Source organism: Mastigoproctus giganteus, chromosome 12 (assembly GCF_048544385.1).
Source record: "Mastigoproctus giganteus isolate SK-2022 chromosome 12, ASM4854438v1, whole genome shotgun sequence".
Lineage (NCBI taxonomy): Eukaryota > Metazoa > Arthropoda > Arachnida > Uropygi > Thelyphonidae > Mastigoproctus > Mastigoproctus giganteus.
The window spans coordinates 25,364,630-25,387,313 of record NC_143586.1 but is presented as its reverse complement, the minus strand read 5'-3'; the positions used below and the strand labels follow the sequence as shown (position 1 = coordinate 25,387,313).

At 37.8% G+C, this 22,684-nt stretch overlaps 1 protein-coding gene across 1 annotated transcript in view; it reads left to right on the top strand.

Annotated features, from left to right (window-relative positions):
• Positions 1 to 22,684, top strand: part of oxt (Xylosyltransferase oxt) — a 214,324-nt gene that overhangs the window by 126,608 nt on the left and 65,032 nt on the right. The window contains exons 8-9 of the mRNA XM_090385682.1: positions 7,573 to 7,749; positions 17,973 to 18,078. Of these exons, the coding sequence (XP_090241808.1) occupies positions 7,573 to 7,749; positions 17,973 to 18,078 (283 nt within the window). The remainder of the gene's footprint in view (positions 1 to 7,572; positions 7,750 to 17,972; positions 18,079 to 22,684) is intronic.

The following is a 22,684-nucleotide window of genomic DNA, read 5'->3' as shown; positions in this document are numbered from 1 at the left end:
GCACTGGTGGGGGAAAAAGTAGTTTCCAATGCTAGGTGTCAGAATATTCAACCCAATGGAAAAAAATAATTCCATTCAGATCTTCTCTTTGTGGTGCAGTTTTGGAAATGTTCTTGACAGCCAATTCTGAGCAGCAGTGTCATTGTTATAAGAAAACCTTCAACTCACCATTTGTTAAAGAGGTGCAAAGTCTGCTTCAGTATTTTGATTTCTTCAAGAAAAACAAATTCTGTCAGTGGATTTCTAGACAGAAATTCATAGACAGAAAAATGTTAGGTAAGCTGATGTTTAAAAGCATGCTCATACTGGTAAACAATCCTATGGCTGTATTTTGTCAGTAAATTTTAATTTCTGGTAGTAAGGACGTTACAAAAACTGCTTCCCCTCCCCCCCTCCTCTTTCTTATTTTGACCAAAAATCTTTTTACCTCCTGCCTAACAATAACCTAATCTCTATCTTTTCAAAAGTGAAAAGTTGGCAACTCTGCATTTCAAATAATATACGTAATATCTTCTGTACTATACTCAAAAAAGTGTTTACCAAAACATCTATGTGTTGTTCACACTTTTAGCTGATTGTGAGATGATATTTTTGTGGCACTTCTTTTGGGTAGGTGTGTGAGTAACCTTTTAATGTGACTGGTACAAAGGTCTAAAAGAATATTCTAAAAAAGCATTAAAACTTATTGGAGTGGCTCTTGCAAATTTATCTTGTGTTTCTGTATGGGGGGTAAGTAGTGGGAATTTGATCTAAAACTTCCCCCCGCACCAACAAAATGTACACTTGAAAAGATGTCGATTCAAATTTTCTTTACAATATGCAATGCCTGAAACATACTTTCATTGTGTAAATGAAAATGTTTCCTGAATCATATTATTCAGGCAGTGCATATCTGTGGTGGGACTGGGGGATCTTAAATGCTTCCCAAGAACCAACAAATTATACACTGAAAGTTTGGTGACAATCTGATTTTTTCTTCTCAAGTACTGCATGACCATCCAAACTAATATAGATTTTTATGGTGAGGAAATGGGGGTTTGTGGTCCTAGGCCTTCTCAGGGTCTAAAAGAATATGCTTTGAAGATCTGGTGTCAATCTGACTTCTGCTTGTTGAATAATGCTGAAATATCCAAAGTATAGTTCCATTTATATATTTAGCAATAACTTAGTTTTGTGAAAAAAATATTGCCAGACAAATTTCTGTTGATCTGATTTTAATAAATTTTGAATAGCTCAACAAATCTTTTCTAGAAGACCAAATATAAAATATCATGAAAATCCATCCATTAGGAGTCAGAAAATCAGTTGGACAGAATAGTAAAAACAGTAAGCACTTGTCACATTTGTGAACATATCTAAATATCATTAAATCAAAAGCAGCATGCTCTTAGTGCTAGAGTTGGTGTGACTATGGGGACAGCATTGGGTTTCTTCTGACTAATCATGAAAGCATGTCTTACAGAACTGTCTAAGGCCCTGTTATGGTAAGCTTAAAAGCTGGAGCAGTAATGGTATTAAAAGAGGAAATTGAGCACTTAGTGCTGATAGGCTGACCTCACCATCTGATTGAATTATGCATCTAAAGGGGGGGTGGGGGGAAGGCTGCAAGCCTTCCTCTGAAAATATTTGATGGAAACTTTCTACTATAACAAAAAAGGAAAGACTGCTAAGCAGTTTCAGTTAATGTATGCTAGTAAAGTGAAAAAGGTTTTAAAGTGTGTTACATTCGCCAGTAAATTGACAAAAAGTATAAATTTTTAGAGACTGTTTATATATAAACACCTATAATGTTGGTTAAAGAATAACTTTAAATCAAATTGAGTGTAAATAACTAATTCACATAAATAAATTTTACACAAATGAAGAAATGTATAGCCCTACCTGATATAAGGAAAGATAGTTCTTCTCTCATAGTAATAGTAATGGTTCCTATTATTAATATTACTATTAATATTTATTATTAATATATAATATTAATAGTAATAGCATGTGATGCAAGAAAGCAAGTATGTAGCATCAGCAAAAAAAAAAAAAAAAAAAAATCACACATCCATTCCCTCTAAAAGTTTGTCCAGTTCCTCCTTGAATTTATTTAGCTATCAACTTCCACAATGACAGATGGAAATTTGTTCCAGCAATTAATCACCCGCTGGTTAAAGGCAAATTTCTGCACATCTATTCTACAACTGTCTTTCCTCAGTTTGAATTTATGCTCCCTCAGGCTCATAATCTGAGCAAGCGGAAGAACCCCATCAGAATTCAACATGCTTAACCCATTCAAGACCTTATAAACCTCATTCAGATCACCTCACAGGTGCCTAGTCTCCAGCTGCTTCAGTTTACAGAATTTCAGCCTTTCTTGGTAAGAGGACCCCTTCATTCCCCTCACCAATCTTGTTGCCCTTCTCTGTACATACTGAAGCAACTCGACATCCTTCCTAAAATGAGGCTTCCAGTATTGAAGGCATGGCCTGACCATTGCCTTATATGAAGGAATAATCACTTCCTTTTCCCTACTAGCAAAATTCTCTATATCATTGAAAATACCCCACGACTTGCTCTGGTAGCCTGGAAACTTGATATCTGACTGCACAATTACTCCCAGGTCTTTTTCATTTTCTACCACCCTAAGTGTAGTACCACACAGTTGGTACATTTCTCTGTGGTTACTTCTACCCATATGCAGTACTTTCCATTTGTCAATGTTAAACTTCAGTTGCCACTGAAGTTTAGGAATAAGTTGCCACAGTAACTAGCAATATTATTTGTATATGAATGACAAATGAATGTTTTTCTTTCCCAATTCGTTTACCCTATATGAAGTTTAAAGATAAGTTAATTAGTACTGTGTGGGGGGGTTGAAGGCTGAAAAGACAGAAAATACTTTTTTGACTTGTTCTGTGTACTGTAATTTAATACATATGAAGGAAGGTTTTTCCTGACAAGTAGAAGGGATAAATGAGGAAGAAGAAAGGTTGGTTCTGTGAGTTTGGAGTTGGAGTCTGTGAAGGTATGCAGACTGCTTGAAGTATATGTACAGACTTGTACATATGTACAGACTTAGTATATGTACAGTATATGTATATGTACAGACTTAGTATATGTATATGAAGTATATGTACAGACTTAGGTCCTTGAGGTTGTCACAGACATTCTCTCAGATATGCCAGACAAGCTGTTCTTGCTACCTGGGAGTCTAAAACGCTGATGGAACTGATATTCGGGTGACACTCAAGTCAAAGTGGACCCAATTTCGGCGAAGTCCGGACGGTCTATGACAGCCAAATCCTCTGCTTGCACCTTCACGATGGTGGGACTGTTAGTAATCCTGGGTATAACCTTCATGCACAAGTACATGGTGGGTGACCACCCAGGTGTGAACCAACGTAAGCAGGGGTCGAGGTGTGGCGCCCACACCACATGGAGGAACGCCGCCCCTCTATGTTACCAGGCAGTACTAGGTGGTAGATGACTCTCATCAACCGGTGAAATACCACCACTTTGCTTATTGGAGGCTTGAAGTGGTGGAACCCATGTTTAGTCTCTAGAGCTAAGTTCGGGCCAACCCTTCCCTATCTCTTCCATCATGCAGTATGATTGATGATTTTTGAGGTTATGATGAATGTCGTGGCGAGATCCAATATTCCTTACATTTCGAGGGTACAGCTCTAAAACGGTGTTCGCACGCCGGCCGCTAGTTAGTACACCGGACTGAACCTATTGGTAACTCTCTAGGAAGCTTCCGGATCAGCTAGTGTATAATCTTGCTACCTCTACTCTGCCAGATAGTGACTGGAGGGAGTCCGAGTAGTGTGTATGCGGGGAGCATTGTCGAGGCCACGTTATGTCAAGGATCTGGGTATATTCTTACCACATGTCCGCCATATCCAAAATTTTCATTACTTCATACAGCATGTCCCACCCACTTTTTCTTACTATTGAATACACCATGAATTGTCAAAATAATAGAGCAAGCTTATCTGCGAAAAGATCTAAACCTCCCAAGGACTTCCTAATTCATTTCACAAATATACGTGGTCTCAATTCTAATCTCAACGATGTCCATTTCCACTTGCAGTCTTCCAAACCCCATGTACTTTTTCTGACTGAATCTCAGTTATCAGTTGATTCAACTACTGCTCATCTCAGATGTCCAAATTATTTGCTGTATGATTCCTTTCGCCTCAAAGGTGGTACTTGTGCATATGTCCGTTCTGATATTCCCTGTCAGAGACTTGGCAATTTGGAATCTCCTCTCTTTGATCTTCTCTGGCTTAAAATCTCTCTACCTCATTGTGTAAAATTCATCTGTTGTCTCTACCTTTCTCCCAACTCCACTAATCACTTGGAGCTCTTTGACTTCCTCTCTTTGCAAATTGACTTTCTCCAGTCCAACTTTCCTAACAGTGAGGTAATTTTCCTTGGTGATTTTAACGTTTACAACTCCAGCTGGCTTCCATTTTCTAGTCACACCGACCCAGCAGGTCGAGATGCTGAGGCTTTTGCAATTACTAATGACCTAGCACAGATTGTTCATTTACCTACAAGAATACCGGACAATCCTAATCATACAGCCAATACGCTTGATCTTTTTCTCACAAACAACCCTTCTAAGTACAAGGTTGAAGTGAGAGGTCCTTTAGGCACTTCAGATCACAACTTGGTGATTGTCTCTTCTCCAATGGAACCTTTATCTCATGGCTATTCCCAACCTCGTATTGTTTGGCATTACAAGAATGCAAAATGGGATGACCTGCGAGACTTCTTTTCTTCTTTTCCTTGGTCTAATTACTGTTTCAAAACTTCTGATGTCAACGTTTGCTCAAATCGTGTCAGTGAAATTATTCTTGCAGGAATGGAATCCTTTATCCCACACTCCACTTTAAAATCTCGTCCTTTATCTAAACCTTGGTTTTCCAATAAATGTGCTAAGGCTGTCCAAGAGAAGAACGTTGCATATCGTAATTGGCTTGTTTCTAATTCTTCAGTTTCATTTTCTGCCTACACCAAAGCTCGCAACAATTGTAAAGCAGTTATTAATCAGTCCAAACTAGAGTTTGAACAGGCTAAGAGTAGAAAACTTGCTTCTTGCCCTAATGGTAGCCGAGCATTCTGGTCTCTTGCCAAAGCTATTGGCCGCAACTTTTGCCCATCTCTGCTCCCACCTCTGTCCAAACCAGATGGTTCTGTTGTCACTTTAGCGAAGGATAAAGCTGACCTGCTAGCATCCCATTTTTCTTCGAGCTCATGTATTAATGATCTTGGTAAAACACCTCCCACCATTCCTAACACGCTCCATTCAATGCCTTCTGTGGTCTTCCGTCAAAAGGATATCAGAAGGATTTTGATGAATCGTTGATGCTAAGAAATCTCCAGGTCCTGATGGTATTTCTCCACTTGTTCTCAAAACCTGTGCTCCTGAACTTACTCCTATTCTTTGCCGCCTTTTTTCACTTTCTTATTCCAAAGGTGTTTTTCCTTCTGCTTGGAAATTTGCTCATATCCAGCCAGTTCCTAAAAAGGGTGACAAATCCCTCCCATCCAATTATCGTCCCATTGCAATTACTTCTACTCTTTCTAAAGTAATGGAGAAATCAATTAACCGCCAACTCTTAAACTACCTAGAAACCTTCCGTCTGATCAACGATCGCCAGTATGGATTCCGTCAGTGTCGATCCACTGGTGATATTCTGGCTTATGTTACCCATTTATGGACTAATTCAATGGAAAGGTTCGGTGAAACACAAGTAGTTGCTCTTGACATCTCAAAGGCTTTTGATCGTGTTTGGCATAAAGGTCTTCTAAACAAGCTTCCATCTTATGGTTTGCCAACTGTTTTTAGTAATTGGTTATCCAGTTTTCTCTCTGATCACTCACTGAGGGTGATGGTAGATGGCTCTCTGTCTTCTTACTTCTCCACTAATGCCGGTGTCCCCCAAGGTTCAGTTCTTTCCCCCACTCTTTTCCTCTTGTATATCAATGACCTTCTTCCATCGACTGGAAATCCTATCCATAGTTTTGCTGATGATAGCACATTGCATTCAACTTTCCATTTTGAGAAACCTTGTCCAGCTCAATCAGCTTCAAGTTCTCGAAAATCTGCTGCCAATTCCTTAAATGCCGATCTTCAGGTAATTCTCCAGTGGGGCAAAGACAACTTAGTTGATTTCAACCCTTCTAAAACTCAATCTTGTCTTATATCTCGCAAAAAGGATTCTTCTGCTCCTATGCTTATCTTTAGTGACACTCCGATTTTTAGGCAAAATGATCTATCTCTTTTGGGGATTACCCTGACTTCTAATCTCTCTTGGCACAAGCACATTACAAATATTGCTTCCTCTGCATCTAAAAAACTTGGTTTTCTCTTTCGCTCTCGGCGTTACTTTTCTCCCAAACAGCTGCTCACTCTGTATAAATCGCAAATCCGCCCTGCCATGGAATATTGTTCCCACATCTGGGGTGGTGCCCCCAAAACCTCTCTCAGGCTTCTTGATTCCATTCAGAAGAGGGCAGTTAGGTTAATTAATGATTCATCTCTAACAGAGTCTCTCCACTCGCTTTCTCATAGACACACTGTTTCTGCTGCATGCCTCTTCTACAGATACTTCCATGGGCACTGTTCTTCTGAATTGGCTTCTATAATTCCCGCTCTCTCTTTCAAAACAGTCCGAACACGTGCCGTCACCAGCCAACATCCATTTACTGTCCAACTTCAAACCCACAGAACCAACTTTTCATCTTCCTCATTTATTCATTCAACTGCCGTTTTCTGGAACAGCCTTCCTTCATACGTGTTTCCTGAAAATTACAATCTACAGAAGTTCAAGTCCAATATCAACAAATATCTTCTTTCGTCTTCTCAACCTCCAACCCAAGCACGGTACTAAGTACTATAGGTTATAATACCTCTCGTGTTTGGGGTTCTCATAAAAAAAAAAAAAAAAAAAAAAGACTGGTTTGGAACAGAGTACAGGAATTACAGATGCCATTTCAGAAGAACAGCAACCATAGAAGTATATCTTCAGAAAAAGCATGCCTGTCTTTACTGAATTTTGAGACGGACAGTGGAAAGACTTTGTAAGAGATAGGTCATTGGTTTCTCTTTCACTTTTTCCTATTCTGAAATAAAATTTGATGCAGATTTCTGCTCAGTAAAATCACTCATTTTAAAATGTGACAAAACACATAAAACGTCTGTTAGTGCATGCTAATTCAGACTGACTGCATATATAAATGGGTGATTTGCATGTTACAATATCTAGATGAGTCACTGAATATGTTGCAATGTCACAACCTGCTACAGTGTCATAATTTCAAGATAGAGTTGGTCCCTGTACTTTTTGATCACAGTATTTTATTAATACTAAACTTTGTTCCTTGCATCACTCAGCATTTTTAATTTTCATGTGCAGTCCATATCTTTCAGTGCTACATGAAATTTTATTATTTAAAGCCAATCTGAATTCTAAATAGTCTCATGAAGGCTTTGTATATGTATGTATGTACTGTGTCCTGAATTCTTTTAAGTAAGAGTCAGGAAAAAATTCTGAAACATTTTTTTTTTTCTTTCAGTCATTTTTTCATACAGTTCTTCAAAACAGTGAGTTTTGTAACACAGTGATAGATAACAACCTTCATGTCACCAATTGGAAAAGGAAACAAGGTTGTAAATGTCAATACAGACACATTGTTGATTGGTGTGGCTGCTCCCCAAATGATTTTAAGTTAGATGACTGGCCCAGGCTTCAGGTAATATAAATTTCTGATAAATTTAGATTAAGAAACTAAGTTTATAATGATGCCTTTGAAATTATATAGATGAATGTTATTACACTTTATTGGATCACCATCTCACTATGTGTGCTCATGTTTATGCACACATATCATTTTCCTATGTAATATATTTATGCACACATATTTTCCTATGTATGTAATATAATACAGGTAGTAACCAGAATTATAGAAACATATATTGAAAATTAGTTAGTGTTGAGCCACTATGTGTTACCAGGACAACACTATTAGAACTATATGGCATATAATTCTTAATATACTGGAACTCCTATAGGGATCTAGTACCATGTCTACAAGGAAAGTTGCTATTTCACCAAATTGAGTGATAGTAGAAAACTCTTGTAGGTACTGCTACCAGAACTTTCACCAATGTTCTGTGGGATTGATGTGAGATGATTGGGTGGCTCATGGCAGAGGGGCATTTGAGCTTCATGATCTTCAAACTACTGCTTTACATAGCAGACACTCATTGTGGATTGGCAGAAGTGCTGCTGTATGAGTGAATGATGGGAATTTGTAAATTAAATCTTCACATGTTGGCAACACTGCCTTCAGTCATTTGTTTCTTAACTTTGAGAGCTCCATGCAGCAGTGTTTATCATTGTGAGTTCAGTTTATTTTTGAGGTTATTGTGTCAAACTTGTGCCGAAAAGTGGGTAAAATGAATTCACCCAGGTGTTTGAACAATCCAAACTTATTTTGATATGTTTGTGGAAGTTATGTACTTCTCAAGCAAAGACAAGATATTACAGAATTTGTATTGTGTATTGTGCTTATATTGAAGTGAAACTTGGTGACCGAGGTAAACAATGAGCTCACATAAATTTTGCTGAACATGTGTTGAAGCATTGAGATTGTGGAAAAATGGTAAAAAGAAGGCTATGCCTTCTTGCTCTTTGCATTGGATACAATGCAAAGAATAAGAAGGGCATTGTGCATCCTAATATTCCATGCCCTCCACTTATAGTGGACAATGCAGCAGCAGCAGAGAGAGAGAGAGTGCTGAAAGCGAAGCCTCTGAAGATGAAACTGAAGTCTGCATGCCTGGAGACATTGAATCCAGCCCTCAATTGTTTTCACAGCATGAACTCAATGATCTAGTAAGAGATTTAAATTTGCCAAAGGAATCTGCAGAACTCCTTAGTTCTAGACATAAGTCAAAAAACCTTCTGGCACCTGGGATGTTTTTCTCATCATACAGACACAGAACAAGAACTAGTCTACTTTACTGAGGATGATTCTATGGTTTTTTACAGTTTTATATTAATGACTTAATGAACTATTTAGGAATTAGTTACAATTCTATATAGTGGAGACTTGTTATTGGCATCCTCAAAGATGAGTCTCAAAGGTGTGTTGCTCCACAATGGAAATAAATATGGGTCAATTCCTGTAGCTCACTCTGTGCATTTGAAAGAAACATATGAGAACATGAAGTTGTGACAAATATTAAGTATGAAGAACATGGTTGGTCGTTCTGTGCCGACTTCAAAAGTGATAGACATGTTACTTGGACAGCAAACTGGCTACACAAAAATTCATGTTTTTGTTTTGTTTGTGCAACAGTTGGGCAAGGAGTAAACACTGGGATATCAAGGTCTGGTCAAAAAGGGATAGTGTGTTGCCTGGATCAAAAAACATAGTTCTTAAACCACTGGTAGACCCTAAAACTTTTTTTTTTTTCACCCTTGCATATCAAACTAGGTTTGATGAAACAGTTTTTGAAAGCTTTACCTCAAGAAGGTTCCTGCTTCAGCTACCTTTGTACTAAATTCCCATTGATCACCCAAGAGAAACTAAACAAGGTATTTTTGTTGGACCTCAAATTCACAAACTGTTGAGGGACCAAGATTTTGAGGGAACTATGAATAAAAGAGAAAAACAGGCATGGATTAGCTTCATGTCTGTTGAGAACTTCTTAGGGAACAACAAGGATTCAGACTACAAGAATATAGTTGACAGTATGTTGGCAAACTTTAAGAAGCTGGACTGCAACATGAGTGTGAAGTTACATTTTTTTATGTTCCCCCATCAACTACTTCCTAGAAAATCTTAGAAGTGTTAATGAAGAACAGAGTGAGAGATTTAACCAGGACATTAAAATACATGGAGATGAGGCACCAAGACAGGTAGAATGTCAACATTATGGTGAAAAAATTTGATGAAACTAAGCAGTTTCTCTTGACATTTCTAAGGCATAATGGCCTTCTAAACAAGCTTTTATCTTATGGATTTTTGGCTTTTTATTGTTATTCTTTCTTCTCCTTATGGGTTTCTTTTCCACTCCTGTAATGGGTATTGCCACCAGTTGTGCAGAGTGGTTATATCCAGTTACCGTTATTGCTTGAGGAACTCTCTCTTTCTCTCTCTCTCTCTCTCCAGGATTGCAGAGAGAGAGAAAGAGATTGTTCAGGATTGCAGCTTTCTTGAGTTCTTTATACATGTTCTCTGGCAAGCCTATCGTTGCTAAGCTCTTAGGTAGACTCTTTGGCACCATGCTGTTGGTTGACACAGTGATCAGAATAGCTGTTACCTGTTCCATTTATGTCTTTCTCTGACTTCCTGCCCAAAAATTTACTCCTTTTCTGTATACTTCCTCATCTTTTCCATGTAGATTTTCTGGAGGTTACTAGTGTTTTGCAGTGCTGTGTCGATCAGGTAAGTAGCTATTTCCTTCTTGTTGACGAAGGTTATGCCTAGTCTGTTGTGTGGGATTGTCTTGTCTGTTATTATGGTCCCAGTATAGTTTGGGAATAAGAGTCTCTAGTACTGCCTGAGTACTTGTAATACGGTACACTTTCTTTGATCAACTGATATTTTTGTGTTAGCTTCTGGTGTATTATGACAACCTGATCATGTCTGAGTGATCGTCCTGCAATGATGTGCTGGATTGTTTCTGAGGCCAGGTGGCATCATTGACATATCATCTGTCACTTCTGGGGTCCTTGGCAATGTGTGTTATCCACGTGTTGGAAAAGATTTTGCAGCCCAGCAAATGCTAAGTTTTTGATAAATTTTTGCCAATTTATTGACTTAATTGTCACATTAATTTATTTTCTAGAAATAGCTTTATAGTTCTAGTCACTCTCCTTAGTTTATTTTGAATTCAGATAGAGGTTTGTAGGTTACTATTTAGTATCCGTAGAATCTTGTACCGTTTGAAACTTTCCGCGATTATTGTAGTATATTAGATCGATACGGAGTAGCGTAACATAACTCAAATTTGATAGCGTAAGGTATAATCTAAAGCTAAATAGCGTAATACTTGGCACTGTGTTAGGAATCTGTTAGCTTAGTCCTGTATTGTTAATTATCTATTAATTTTATTAATCTTATTAATTTTCATTGTTAATTAAATTGTATTTAAACGGGAATCATGCCCCAGACTGAGCAGCAATGCATCAAGTGCTGTGGCGTGTGGAGAACCGAAGGGGGTGATTCTCCAACACATCACAGTCTAAAAAAAATGTGAAAATGTGAAATGTTTGCAGACCTTTCTGGAACAGGACATGATCTAGCCAAGGAGGATGTCTTTGCATATGCACGGTGCAGAGAGTGTGAAGAAATTAGGCACCAACTTGGCATTCTGATGGGTGTCTATGAGAGTTTGAGGTGTAGAGTAGATTCTCTCAAAGGAATTAAAATAGGAGCCCATCAAGCTCTCAGCTGTCCAACTCAATGCCAGAGCTCACTATCAGTACTGCCGCTAGGCTGGACGTCGCCTGCCTGCAAAGCTGAAATGGGTGCCCCCGAACAAATGACAATTTATTTATTTATTTTTATTTTTATGCAGAATATGTAAATTTGCAGCAATTATATTGACTTACCTAATTATTATTACTTAATTTGTTTACAAAAATTTAAAGAAAGAATGAAACTTCATACTAACACTTCTAAACAGTGCCCACCTTGTAGTGGCGCCCACCTGCAATGCAGGCCTGCTTCTGCCGGCCCTGCTCACTATTGTGCATCAGGTAACACAGTGGCAATCTTCAGGGCAGAATGTGCTGGTCCCAGAGGAGCTAGTTATTGTCAGTGACTCAATTAACAAGTACAGATCCATGTTGAAAAAAAGTCGCAGGTTAGGGTTGAATTTGAAAGTGTCTGCAATTCTGTCCAGACACGACAGGAGGGAATATATGATGAGAGCCTTGTCAATCAGTTCGGCCATGGAGAGATTGTGGAAACCTCATGGGGTAGAATTTTTCTCAGCATGGTCTGTGCTTGTTAACAGGAGAGACTGCTTCTACAGGGATGGGATACATTTAAATAGAAAGGGTGCAAGAATATTTGCTGATGCTATCAAGGCAGGAGGGTTGTTAAACTGCTGGCTTGGGGGGGATACGCAGACTAATAGATCAACAGTAGCTGCGGGCAGAGGCGAAAGTGATTCTTGCACCACTTCTATTGGAATGAGCAGCAGCCTGGAAAACAATGTGCTGGGGATTTCAAGGACTGTTCAGAGTCATCATGGAACAAGTAAATACGTGGGCTGTATTAGAGTAACTAAAAGTAAGAACAGGTGCATGTATACTTACATATGCACCAATACTAGGAGTTTAGTAAATAAATTTAATGAATTTAAAGTGCTGGTCAAAACATCAAAGGCGGATATTGTTGGGATATCAGAGACATGATGTCACTCAGATATAAGGAATGCAGAATTGGAATTTGGGGATTACAATGTGTACAGAAAGGATAGACAGGATAGGATGGGAGGAGGGGTTATGCTATTAGTTAAGAAACACATAAATGTTAAGGAAGTGCATCCAGTTGACCTAGACAGACACTGCAATATTTAGTCAGTTTAGTGTGACATAAGCACTTGCAAAGCAGAGTTGAGAGTAGGAATGTGTTATAGACCTAATGACTAATTAGTACAATGAACAACTGTACAATGGCTCCTCCGTAGCCAGGTGGGCAGGAGCAGCAGTGCGTAGTACATTGATTAGACCGGGGTTCGAGCCCGTGAGCCACCAAATACGGAGGATGGGGAAAGGTCACGGAATGACCCGCATATCCCCGGAGCAATATGGCCTTAGTTGCTAATGCTCCTAAAAACCAAATAACAACAACTGTACAGAGAAATAGAGCAGGCCAGTAAATCAAATTGTGTTATAATGGGGCATTTTAACTTCCCAGATATTGACTGAAATTTTTGGATTGGTCACTCACACACTAACAAGGCTTTTGTGTATTTATTGGATGATTGTTTTTTACATCAGCATGTTCGAGAGACACCAGAGGGAGTAATACTCTTGATCTGATTATCAGTAGTGATTCTTCATGCATTAAGAATCTGCAGATAAAAGAACCACTAGGTGGCAGTGATCACAGCATGCTGAAGTGGGATTTACTCATAGATGTAGCTACCATCGGGTAAAGGGAAGGGTTTTGCTTTCGTAAAGGTGACTACAGTGGTCTCAGACAGTTTTTATATTCTATACAGTTAGACCAACTGATGATGTTACCTACAGCAAATTCTAAACAGAGAGTATTCATAGAATTAATCTTGGAAGCTACTAGCCTTTTCATACCAACTAATAAATATTGTTCAAGGTTTAGACTTAAATGGATGTCAGATGAACAAAAACGACACTTGTGACAGAGAAGAAAAATGCATGGGATGCATATAAACTATCAGGTGTTACAGAAGCATATGATGGATATAAGCTGGTTTGTAATCAAGTCTCAAAGGAAGTTAGACAGACAAAGGCAGATTATGATAAATCCTTGGCAAAAGATGCAAAGAAAACACCAAAGAGTTCTTTACTTATGTAAACTCTAGAAGGAAGGAGATGAATCAGATTGGTCCACTCATATCAATGGTTCAACTGTTGATGATCCTGCTCAGGTAGCTGACAAACTGAATGAGTATTTTGCATCGACATTTACACATAACGAGGTATTCATGGAGAGGAATTTAGCTCCCTGTCATCAAACTGACAGGGAGCTAAATGATTTTGTAATAACTGAGAGCAAAGGTGAGGAGAAATTGTTGAAGTTAAACAGAAAAGTGCCTGGGGTAGATGGGATCTATCCGGTTATATTAAAGGAGGTGGCAAAGGAAGTAAGCAAACCCTTAGCTATAATTTTGAGCTTCCTTGGACTCAGGGGAGGTCCACATACTGGAAATGTGCAAATGTGTCCCCAATTCACAAAGGGGAATCAAAGAGTGACACGAGTAATTACAGACCTGTTAGTTTAACTTCTATTCTGGGGAAATTAATGGAGTCATTGGTTAAAGAAGCACTGCAGGATCATCTAGACAAGACTGTAGTTATATTTCAAATACAGCATGGATTTGTTAAGAGGAAGTCTTGTCTGACCAATTGTGATCGGATACTATGAGGTCACAAAGGAACTGGATGCAAAAAATAATTTTGAAATCATGTACTTGTTTTATGAAAGCTTTTGATACTCTTGCGCATGATAGACTACTACAAATGGTAGCAGCATGGCATTAAGGGCAAATTGCTGCTATGGATAAAGGGATGGTTGAGTGGGAGAAGAGAGAGTGTTAATCAATGGACCTGTTCTTCGTGGACTAATGTTATTGGTAGAGTCTCCCAGGGTTCGGTGTTGGGCCCATTATTGTTTTCTGCAATTATTAATGATATCGATGAAGGTGTATCAGGCTTAATGTCCAAGTTTGCAGACTATATGAAGGTTGGTAGGGTTATTAACGACACTATTGCAACAGGATCTAGAAAAGTTGAGCAGATGGGCCAAGAGGTGGAAACTGAAGTTTAAAATTGACAAACGTAAAGCACTGCTTATGGATAGCGGTAACCCCAGAGTAACATAACTGTGTGGTACTGCATTCGAGGTTGTGGAGAATGAAAAAGACCTAAGGGTAATTGTGCATTCAGATATGAAATTTTCTGAACAGTGTAGACTGGCAGCAAGAGTAGCTAATGGGGTCTTGTCATTGATATGCAGGATTTTTCTAGCAAAGATAAGTTGGTGATTATCCCCTTGTATAAAGCAAGTCAGGCCACACCTTGAATACTGGATACAGGTCTGGAGGCTTCATTTTAAGAAGGATGTAGAGCTGCCGGAATGAGTACAGAAAACGGCAACGAGATTAGAGTATGGAACAAGGCGTTGCTCTTATGAAGAAATGCTTAAGTTCTGCAAATTGCAGCATCTGAAGACTAGGCAACTGCAAGGTGATCTGTTTGAGGTGTATAAGGCTTTGAATGGTTACTCACCCGAGGGGACATAAATTCAAATTGAGTAAAGACAATTGTAGAATAGATGTGTGAAAATTTGCCTTTAGCCAACAGGCGGTTGATATTTGGGATAAACTTCCATCTGGCATTGTGGAAGTTGACAGCTTGAATGAATTCAAGGCAGAACTAGACAAACATTTGGAGTGAATGGATATGTGAGAAATGGGAATTTTTTTTTTTTTTTTTTTTTTTTTTTTGCTGTAAGCCTGCTTTCTTGCATCGTATGCCTCTGCTAATGTATTTCCTGTGTTGATTACTTGCTGTTGGATGGTGAGGCATGAATCCTATGGTGGTGGTGGTGGTAGTAATAGTAGTCGTAGTGGCATGTGGTACAAGAAAGCAAGTGTATGAGCTTATGCAGCATCAGCCAAAAAAAAAAAAATCACACCATTCCCTCTAAATGCCTGTCCAGTTCTACCTTAAATTTATTTAACCTATCAACTTCCAACAATTAACCACCCGCTGGCTAGAGGCAAATTTCCACACACATCTATTCTACATCTGTCTTTTCTTAATTTGAATTTATGCCCCCTTAGGTTCGTAATCTGAACAAGTGACGGAATCCCATCAGAATTCAGCGTGCTCAACGCATTCAAGGCCTTATAGACCTCAATCAGATCACCGCGCAGGTGCCTAGTCTCCAGCCACTGCAATTTGCAGAACTTAAGCCTCTCTTGGTAAGGGGATCCCTTCATTCCCCTCACCAATCGTGTTGCTCTTCTCTGTACACGCTCAAGCAAATCTACATCCTTCCTAAAATGAGGCCTCCAGACCTGTACGCAGTACTCAAGGCATGGCCTGACCATTGCCTTATACAGAGGGACAATCACCTCCTTTTCCCTGCTAGCAAAATTCCTATATATCATTGACAAAACTCCATGACCTGCCCTAGCAGCCTGTCTACATTGCTCAGAAAACTTCATATCTGACTGCACAATTACTCCCAGGTCTTTTTCATTTTCTACCACCTTAAGTGTAGTACCACACAGTTGGTACGTTTCTCTGGGGTTACTTCTACCCATATGCAGTACTTTGCATTTGTCAAGGTTAAACTTCAGTTGCCACTTTTAGCCCATCTGCCCAAATTATCTAGATCCTGTTGCAGTAGCACACTGCCATTACTGTCATTAACAACCCTGCCAACCTTCGTGTCATCTGCAAACTTCGACATTAAGCCTGATATACCTTCATCAATATCATTGATAAATATACAAAACAACAGTGGACCCAACACCGAACCCTGTGGGACTCCACTAATAACATTAGTCCACGAAGAGCAGCACCCATTGATTACCACCCTCTGTCTTCTCCCACTTAACCATCCTTTTATCCATTGTAGCAACTTACCCTTAATACCATTCTGCTCCAATTTGTACAGTAGTCTTCCATGCGCAACAGTGTCAAAAGCTTTCCTGAAATCCAAGTATATGATATCAAAAATTATTTTTTGCATCCAGTTCCTTTGTGACCACATCATAATAACCAATCAAATTTGTCAGACAAGACTTTCCCTTAACAAACCCATGCTGTGTCTGAATTATTGCTGCAGTCTTGTCTAGATGATCCTGCAATGCATCTTTAACCAGTGACTCCATTATTTTACCCGGAACAGAAGTTAAACTAACTGGTCTGTAATTATTCGTGTCACCCTTCGAACCTCCTTTGTGAATTGGGGATACATTTGCACATCTCCAGTCCGTGGGAACCTCCCCTGAATCCAAGGATGCTCTCATAATTATGGCTAAGGGTTTGCTTAGTTGCTTTGCAGCCTCCTTTAATATAACTGGATAGATCCCATCCGTCCCAGGTGCCTTTCTTATGTTTAACTTCAACAATTTCTCCTCCACTTTGCTCTCAGTTATTACAAAATCATTAAGCACACTGCTACAATTTGATAACCTTCTTCCATTTTCAAACTGTAATGATTCCTCACGTGTGAATGTAGATGCAAAATACTCATTCAGTTTGTTTGCTATCTGAGCAGGATCATCAACAGTCGAACCATCGATGTCAAGTGGACCAATCATATTCAGCCCCTTCCTTTTAGAGTTTATATAAGTAAAGAAATCCTTGCTGTTTTTCTTAGCATCTTTTGCCAAAGATTTCTCGTAATCCGCCTTTGCCTGCCGAACCTCCTTTGTGACCTGATTACAGACTAGCTTATATCTGCTACAGGCTTCTGCGTCGCCTGATAATTTATATGCATCCCATGCATTTTTCTTCTCTGTCACGAGTCTCATTAGTTCATTTGATAACCATTTAGGCCTAAACCTTGAACAATATTTCTTCATCGGTATGAAAAGTCTAGTAGCTTCCACGATTAATTCCTTGAATGCTTCCCACTTAGAATTTACTGTTTGTAACATCGTCAGTCGATCCCACTGTACAGAATTTAAAAACTGTCTGAGACCACTGTACTCCCCTTTACGGAAGCAAAAACCCTTTCCTTTACCCCTGACGGTAGTTACCTCTTTGAGTAAATCCCACTTCAGCACACTGTGATCACTGCCACCTAGTGGTTCCTTTATCTGCAAATTCTTAATACACGAATGATCACTGCTGATAACCAGATCAAGAGTATTACTTTCTCTGGTTGCCTCTCGAACAGGCTGCTGCAGAAAACAATCATCCAATAAATCCACAAAAGTCTGACTAGTGTGTGAGTGACCAACCCACAAGTTCCAGTCAATATCTGGGAAGTTAAAATCCCCCATTATAAGACATTCTGATTTACTGGCCCACTCTATTTCTCTGTACAATTGTTCATTGTACTCATTCTAGTCATTAGGCCTATAACACACTCCTACTCCTATGGTTCTTCAATATTTGTTTATTGTACTCTTAGTATTGGTGTACAAGCAAATATACATGCACCTATATTTCAAACTCTATTAATTTCTTAGATATATCTGTTTAATTACATGTCTTGTTTTATTTTTAAAGGCAACAGAAGACCGTCCATTTTTTTTTGCCCGAAAGTTTGAGCCAATTGTCAATCAGCAGATCATTGAACAAGTAGAAACTTGGATATATGGACCAAGGAAATCAGGTTTGGTTCACGTTTGCTTTTGTAATTCATGTGTTTCATTAGTTGCTTTTGTTTATTTATATAGATATGTGTTAATTGTAATTTTGATATAAATTAATATTAAAGTACCTTTTTTTTCCCTTTCATGGAGTATTGAAGGCGGTAATTATCCCATTGTGTGAGGCTATGTTAGGCCATACCTTGAGTACTGCATACAGTTCCGGAAGCTCCATTTTAGGAAGAATATAGATCAGTTGGATTGGGTGTAGATAAGAGCAGCAAGATTAGTCAGAGGCAAAATGGTACTATTACCATGAAAGACTTGAATTCTGAAAAGGGTCTAGAAACTGATACCTATGTGGAGACTGCGTTGAAATGTTTAAAGCTTTAAATGGAGTGAGTAAACAGTGTTTTTGGCATCCTTACTCTTTCTTGGATGATGCACATAAGATGACAAAAATTTCAATTCAAAAAAGGATGGTTTGAAGATATGCAAAAATTTGCTTCCAACAAGTAATTTATTGTTGGGAAAAGACTTCCATCTGGTGTTCTGAAAGTGGATACTTTAAGTAAATTTAAGAAATGATTAGACAAATTATTAGAAGGGATTGGACAAATGAAATGTTTTTATTTTGCTGACACTGTATAATTTTATTTAGCTTCCTTGCATCATTTGGTGCTACTAGTAGTGATTAATACAAGGAGGTATTTGAATTTTAATGTAGTTGAGATACTTTCAATTTGCTTTTCTATATGAATAGGAATATTTTTAGAATGCCATAATTTGATCGCCTGAGTCATACAAGGTGTGGCAATATAGTTCCCTGGTTGATGCTGTTGTGGTCATGTTCAATGAGTTTGAAAATAAATGGAAATGGTGTGTTCAAATTTCCTTCAGCTGGCGGTACAGAGATTGTCCAGTTGGCTGTCAGATTACAAATAACAACCAGTTTTTTTTTTTTTAGTAGTGTTAATTTTGCAATTGTCACAATTTCACAATGATCACAATGATTGAATATTCAGTTTTGCTTTAATCTGGGAAAATCTGTGACAGAAATGTATGAAATATTAAAAACTGTTTATGGTGATGAAACACTAAGTTGTACCAGTGTGTTCGAATGATATGACGGACGTGAGGATGTTGGTAATACCCAAGAAGTGGGTATCTGTCAACCTCTCAAAATAAGAACAGAATTGCAAAAGTTCAGGAAATTGTGGCAAGATTAACATCTGACCCTCAGAATGATGGTTAATGAGTCAGATGAGCAGCCTCCCAGATGAGCAGAAGCAACAAAGAGTGTCAATGTTAAGAATTCATCCAGACTTGTCAAGACCATCCTAATTTCCTTAATTGTATTGTCACTAGATGAGTGTTAGATGTTTCAGTACAACCCAGAGGCAAAATGTCAGAGTATGTAGTGGTCTTCAAAAATGTCACCAAGGCCCAAAAAAGGAGAGAGCCACGCCTTTACAAACAACGTGTGACTCTTTCTCCTCGGGTAAAAATTCACAAGGATATTTTACCTGAAGAGGAGAGTCAATGCTGTGTTCTATGTATAGGTGCATCAAAGACTATTGAAGTGCATTTCCCAGGTTAGGCCACAATTTTGAGAGAAAGGCAGCTGGTTCTTGTAACATGACAATGCCCCACCCATTCTTCACTTATGAAGACATTTCTGACAAAACAGGCACTGTACTGGTCAACTATCTGCCGTACTCTCCTGATCTAGTACCAGTAGATTTCTGCTTTCCCTAGGTGAAAACTGCCCTCAAACGAAAGAAATTTTAGGATAGTGAGGACTTGAAAAAAAATATAACCACTGAACTGAACATCATATCTTTGGGTGCCTTCACTGACTCTTTTTAGAAACTTTTAGAATGGCATTATAAGTGCATTTTATATAAAGTAATCAGGAGTTGATTACTTTATAAAAAAAGTTGAACCACTTTTGAGCGTCTTCACTTTGTGCTCTTTTTATTGTGCCACTCCAGGAACTTTATTGCCACACCTCGTTTTTTGTTCCACTTAGGGGTGTGCGGTTAGGAGGAACAAACATTTTTAAAATATTGCCATCGTCGCTTTCTAATTCATCTATATCTAGAAGATCCAATAATGTCAAGAATGTAATCTGCAATCTAGATTACAAAGTTTTCCTGACATTTTGTTATTTCTTTTAGAACTCATTTTACAGATGCAAGAAATTTAGGGTGAAACCATTTAGCAGACAATTCTTTATTTATACAATTTTCAAATAAAACCATACCTTTAAAAAAAAAAAAAAAGATCAAAGTCTGTTGTGAATTTACTGAAGGAACCATTTGGAAAAAATTGAGTCAGGCATGATCTTGTGGCTGCAAAGATTACTACTACTGTTTTGTTGCTCTTACAGTATTCTTTGAAATTTCCATTTCTTGAGAGAGACACCTAAAGGGCATATGAGGTAACTATTCTAAATGAGTACCAATATATTGCCACTGCTAATGGTTGCCTTCTTCAGATTGCTCTCCTTGTTACCTTTAGCTCTTTGGTTACTAAGTTATGAATTGTATTCTTGTGTGGCATGCAGATACTGGGAAACTTCTTAAATTCCTCCTTACAAATCTTAACAGAATTATTCAGCATGTAATAGTAATTTTGTGAATGCTTGCTGCTCTATCATGAAGTCTGTGACTGACTGTTCAAAAATTCCTTCTAGAACTGGTGTGAAGTGTTGTAGTAAGATTGCATTGCATGCTAATTTTGCTGTTTCTGTGTGTGCACTCTACTCATCACTGCTGCTGATTAAGCAAAAATGCTGACAAGCAATATGCTGCTTACTGCATAATAATCGCTTTGCACAATTACTAGATGATCTTCATGTATGGCATTATCGATTCTGGCATGGTTGAGAGGGAGGGAGTTGATTTTTTTTTTTTTTTTTTGTTGTCAGTTAATAGTTAAAGGTATGAAAAAGCAATTTATTATTCATAGTTAAAATTTTTGTTAAAAGCTATTGTGCTTAAAATAAAAATTGATGCCACAAATTGTCAACATCAGAACCTCAGATATATGGGAAAATAAAATTTGGTAATAGAGAAATGGAAGACTTACATACCTGCCAAATCTTGTGATTTAGTCAGAAGTTTTTTGATAATTGAGCATGATTTTTGATTTTCTTATAAGTTTAGTTTTCTTCTGATTTTTAGTCTTTTGTGTTACATTTTTTTTTTTTTTTTTAATTGCAAATGTTTTGAATTGAATTGTATGCACTTAAATGCTGACATTGGGTGGCTTTTGGAATAGTCAATGCATGTAAAATGCAGTCTTTCCAAAGTCAGAAAAGTAGTCACTTATGTTTATTTTTTTAAAGGTACTGCTTATAGACAAAATGTACACTAAAATTAGATGTACATCATGAATTTTAGCACTCAAGAAACAAGTTATAAACCATACTTACACCCAAACAAATGAAAGTGCACCGATCAGCAGTTCAATTGAGAATGTGAAAATGTATAACCAATTTAGCCACCAAAAAACAAGTAAAATAAAATCTTAAAATGCTTAGCTCTGTGTCAGACAGTGCTTTTCAATGACAGGTTGTGTTCATACATAAGTAAAATTTAAACCAAAACAAATGAGGCTTTAAATACCATGGCATCAGAAAGGTTTTTTGTGCATGGTCATGTGGTGTAATCAGATAAAAATATATGAATGTCTCACATTTGTGCAATTACTGTTCTAATTTCATTTCTAAGGTCTTGTTGATTAATAATTTAGTGAAATTATGCTGTGTATTCATTATTTTGGTGCTTTCAAAGACAAATAAATTTTTGCAAATAATGGAGTGGTAAGAGAGCTGAGATGCTCCTAGACAATTAGCTACAGCTTAAACAACATGTTGGTTAAGTCTTTGTTCCAAGGTACACTTGGTTGAGCCTTGATATAAAGATATAAATATTCCAGGCAATACAAGAAATACTATGAGGAAGGTTCTGAAGAGAACTATCTGGTCGATGAAAATAAATGACTGAGCTTTAAACAAGAATGCTAGTTTACGAATTGATTTCATTACTATCCTATATATTCTGTATTTTTAAATTGTGTGAGATGAAAAAACTACTGTTAGATGTAAGGAATGCAAATAGTGTTTTCTCTGTAATCTGTCAGATTAACAGATTACAGAGAAAGCAAAATTAACATTTCAGTTTGGAGTAAAACTAGTTCTTTGAGTAGTGCCATTGGATGATGAATTGGTTCTACCTAGACAATTTACATTTAAGCTAAGTATCATTCAACTTATAACAGCAGCTTTCAACATGTTAATTCCGATTTGCAGCCAGCTGACTTTGGATTGCTGTAGTAAACACTCTGGTTTTCCAAACTCAAAATAGAAATCTTCTGGCTGCCAAATTACAAGTTTACCTGATTTATTCCTATTTCTTTTATTTCATTAAATCAGATCAGCACATAATGACCTTGTGCTGCTAATGCAACTACTTTTTTTTCTTTTCTTTTCTTTAACTATGGATAAGCATGGTAAAGTGTGCCATGAAGCTGTAAATGTTGTTGTTTCTGATAAGTTGATCATGTGTCAACTTATGTGACATGTCTCTGTATTAATTTCTTATTAGTCTTTAATAACTGTGA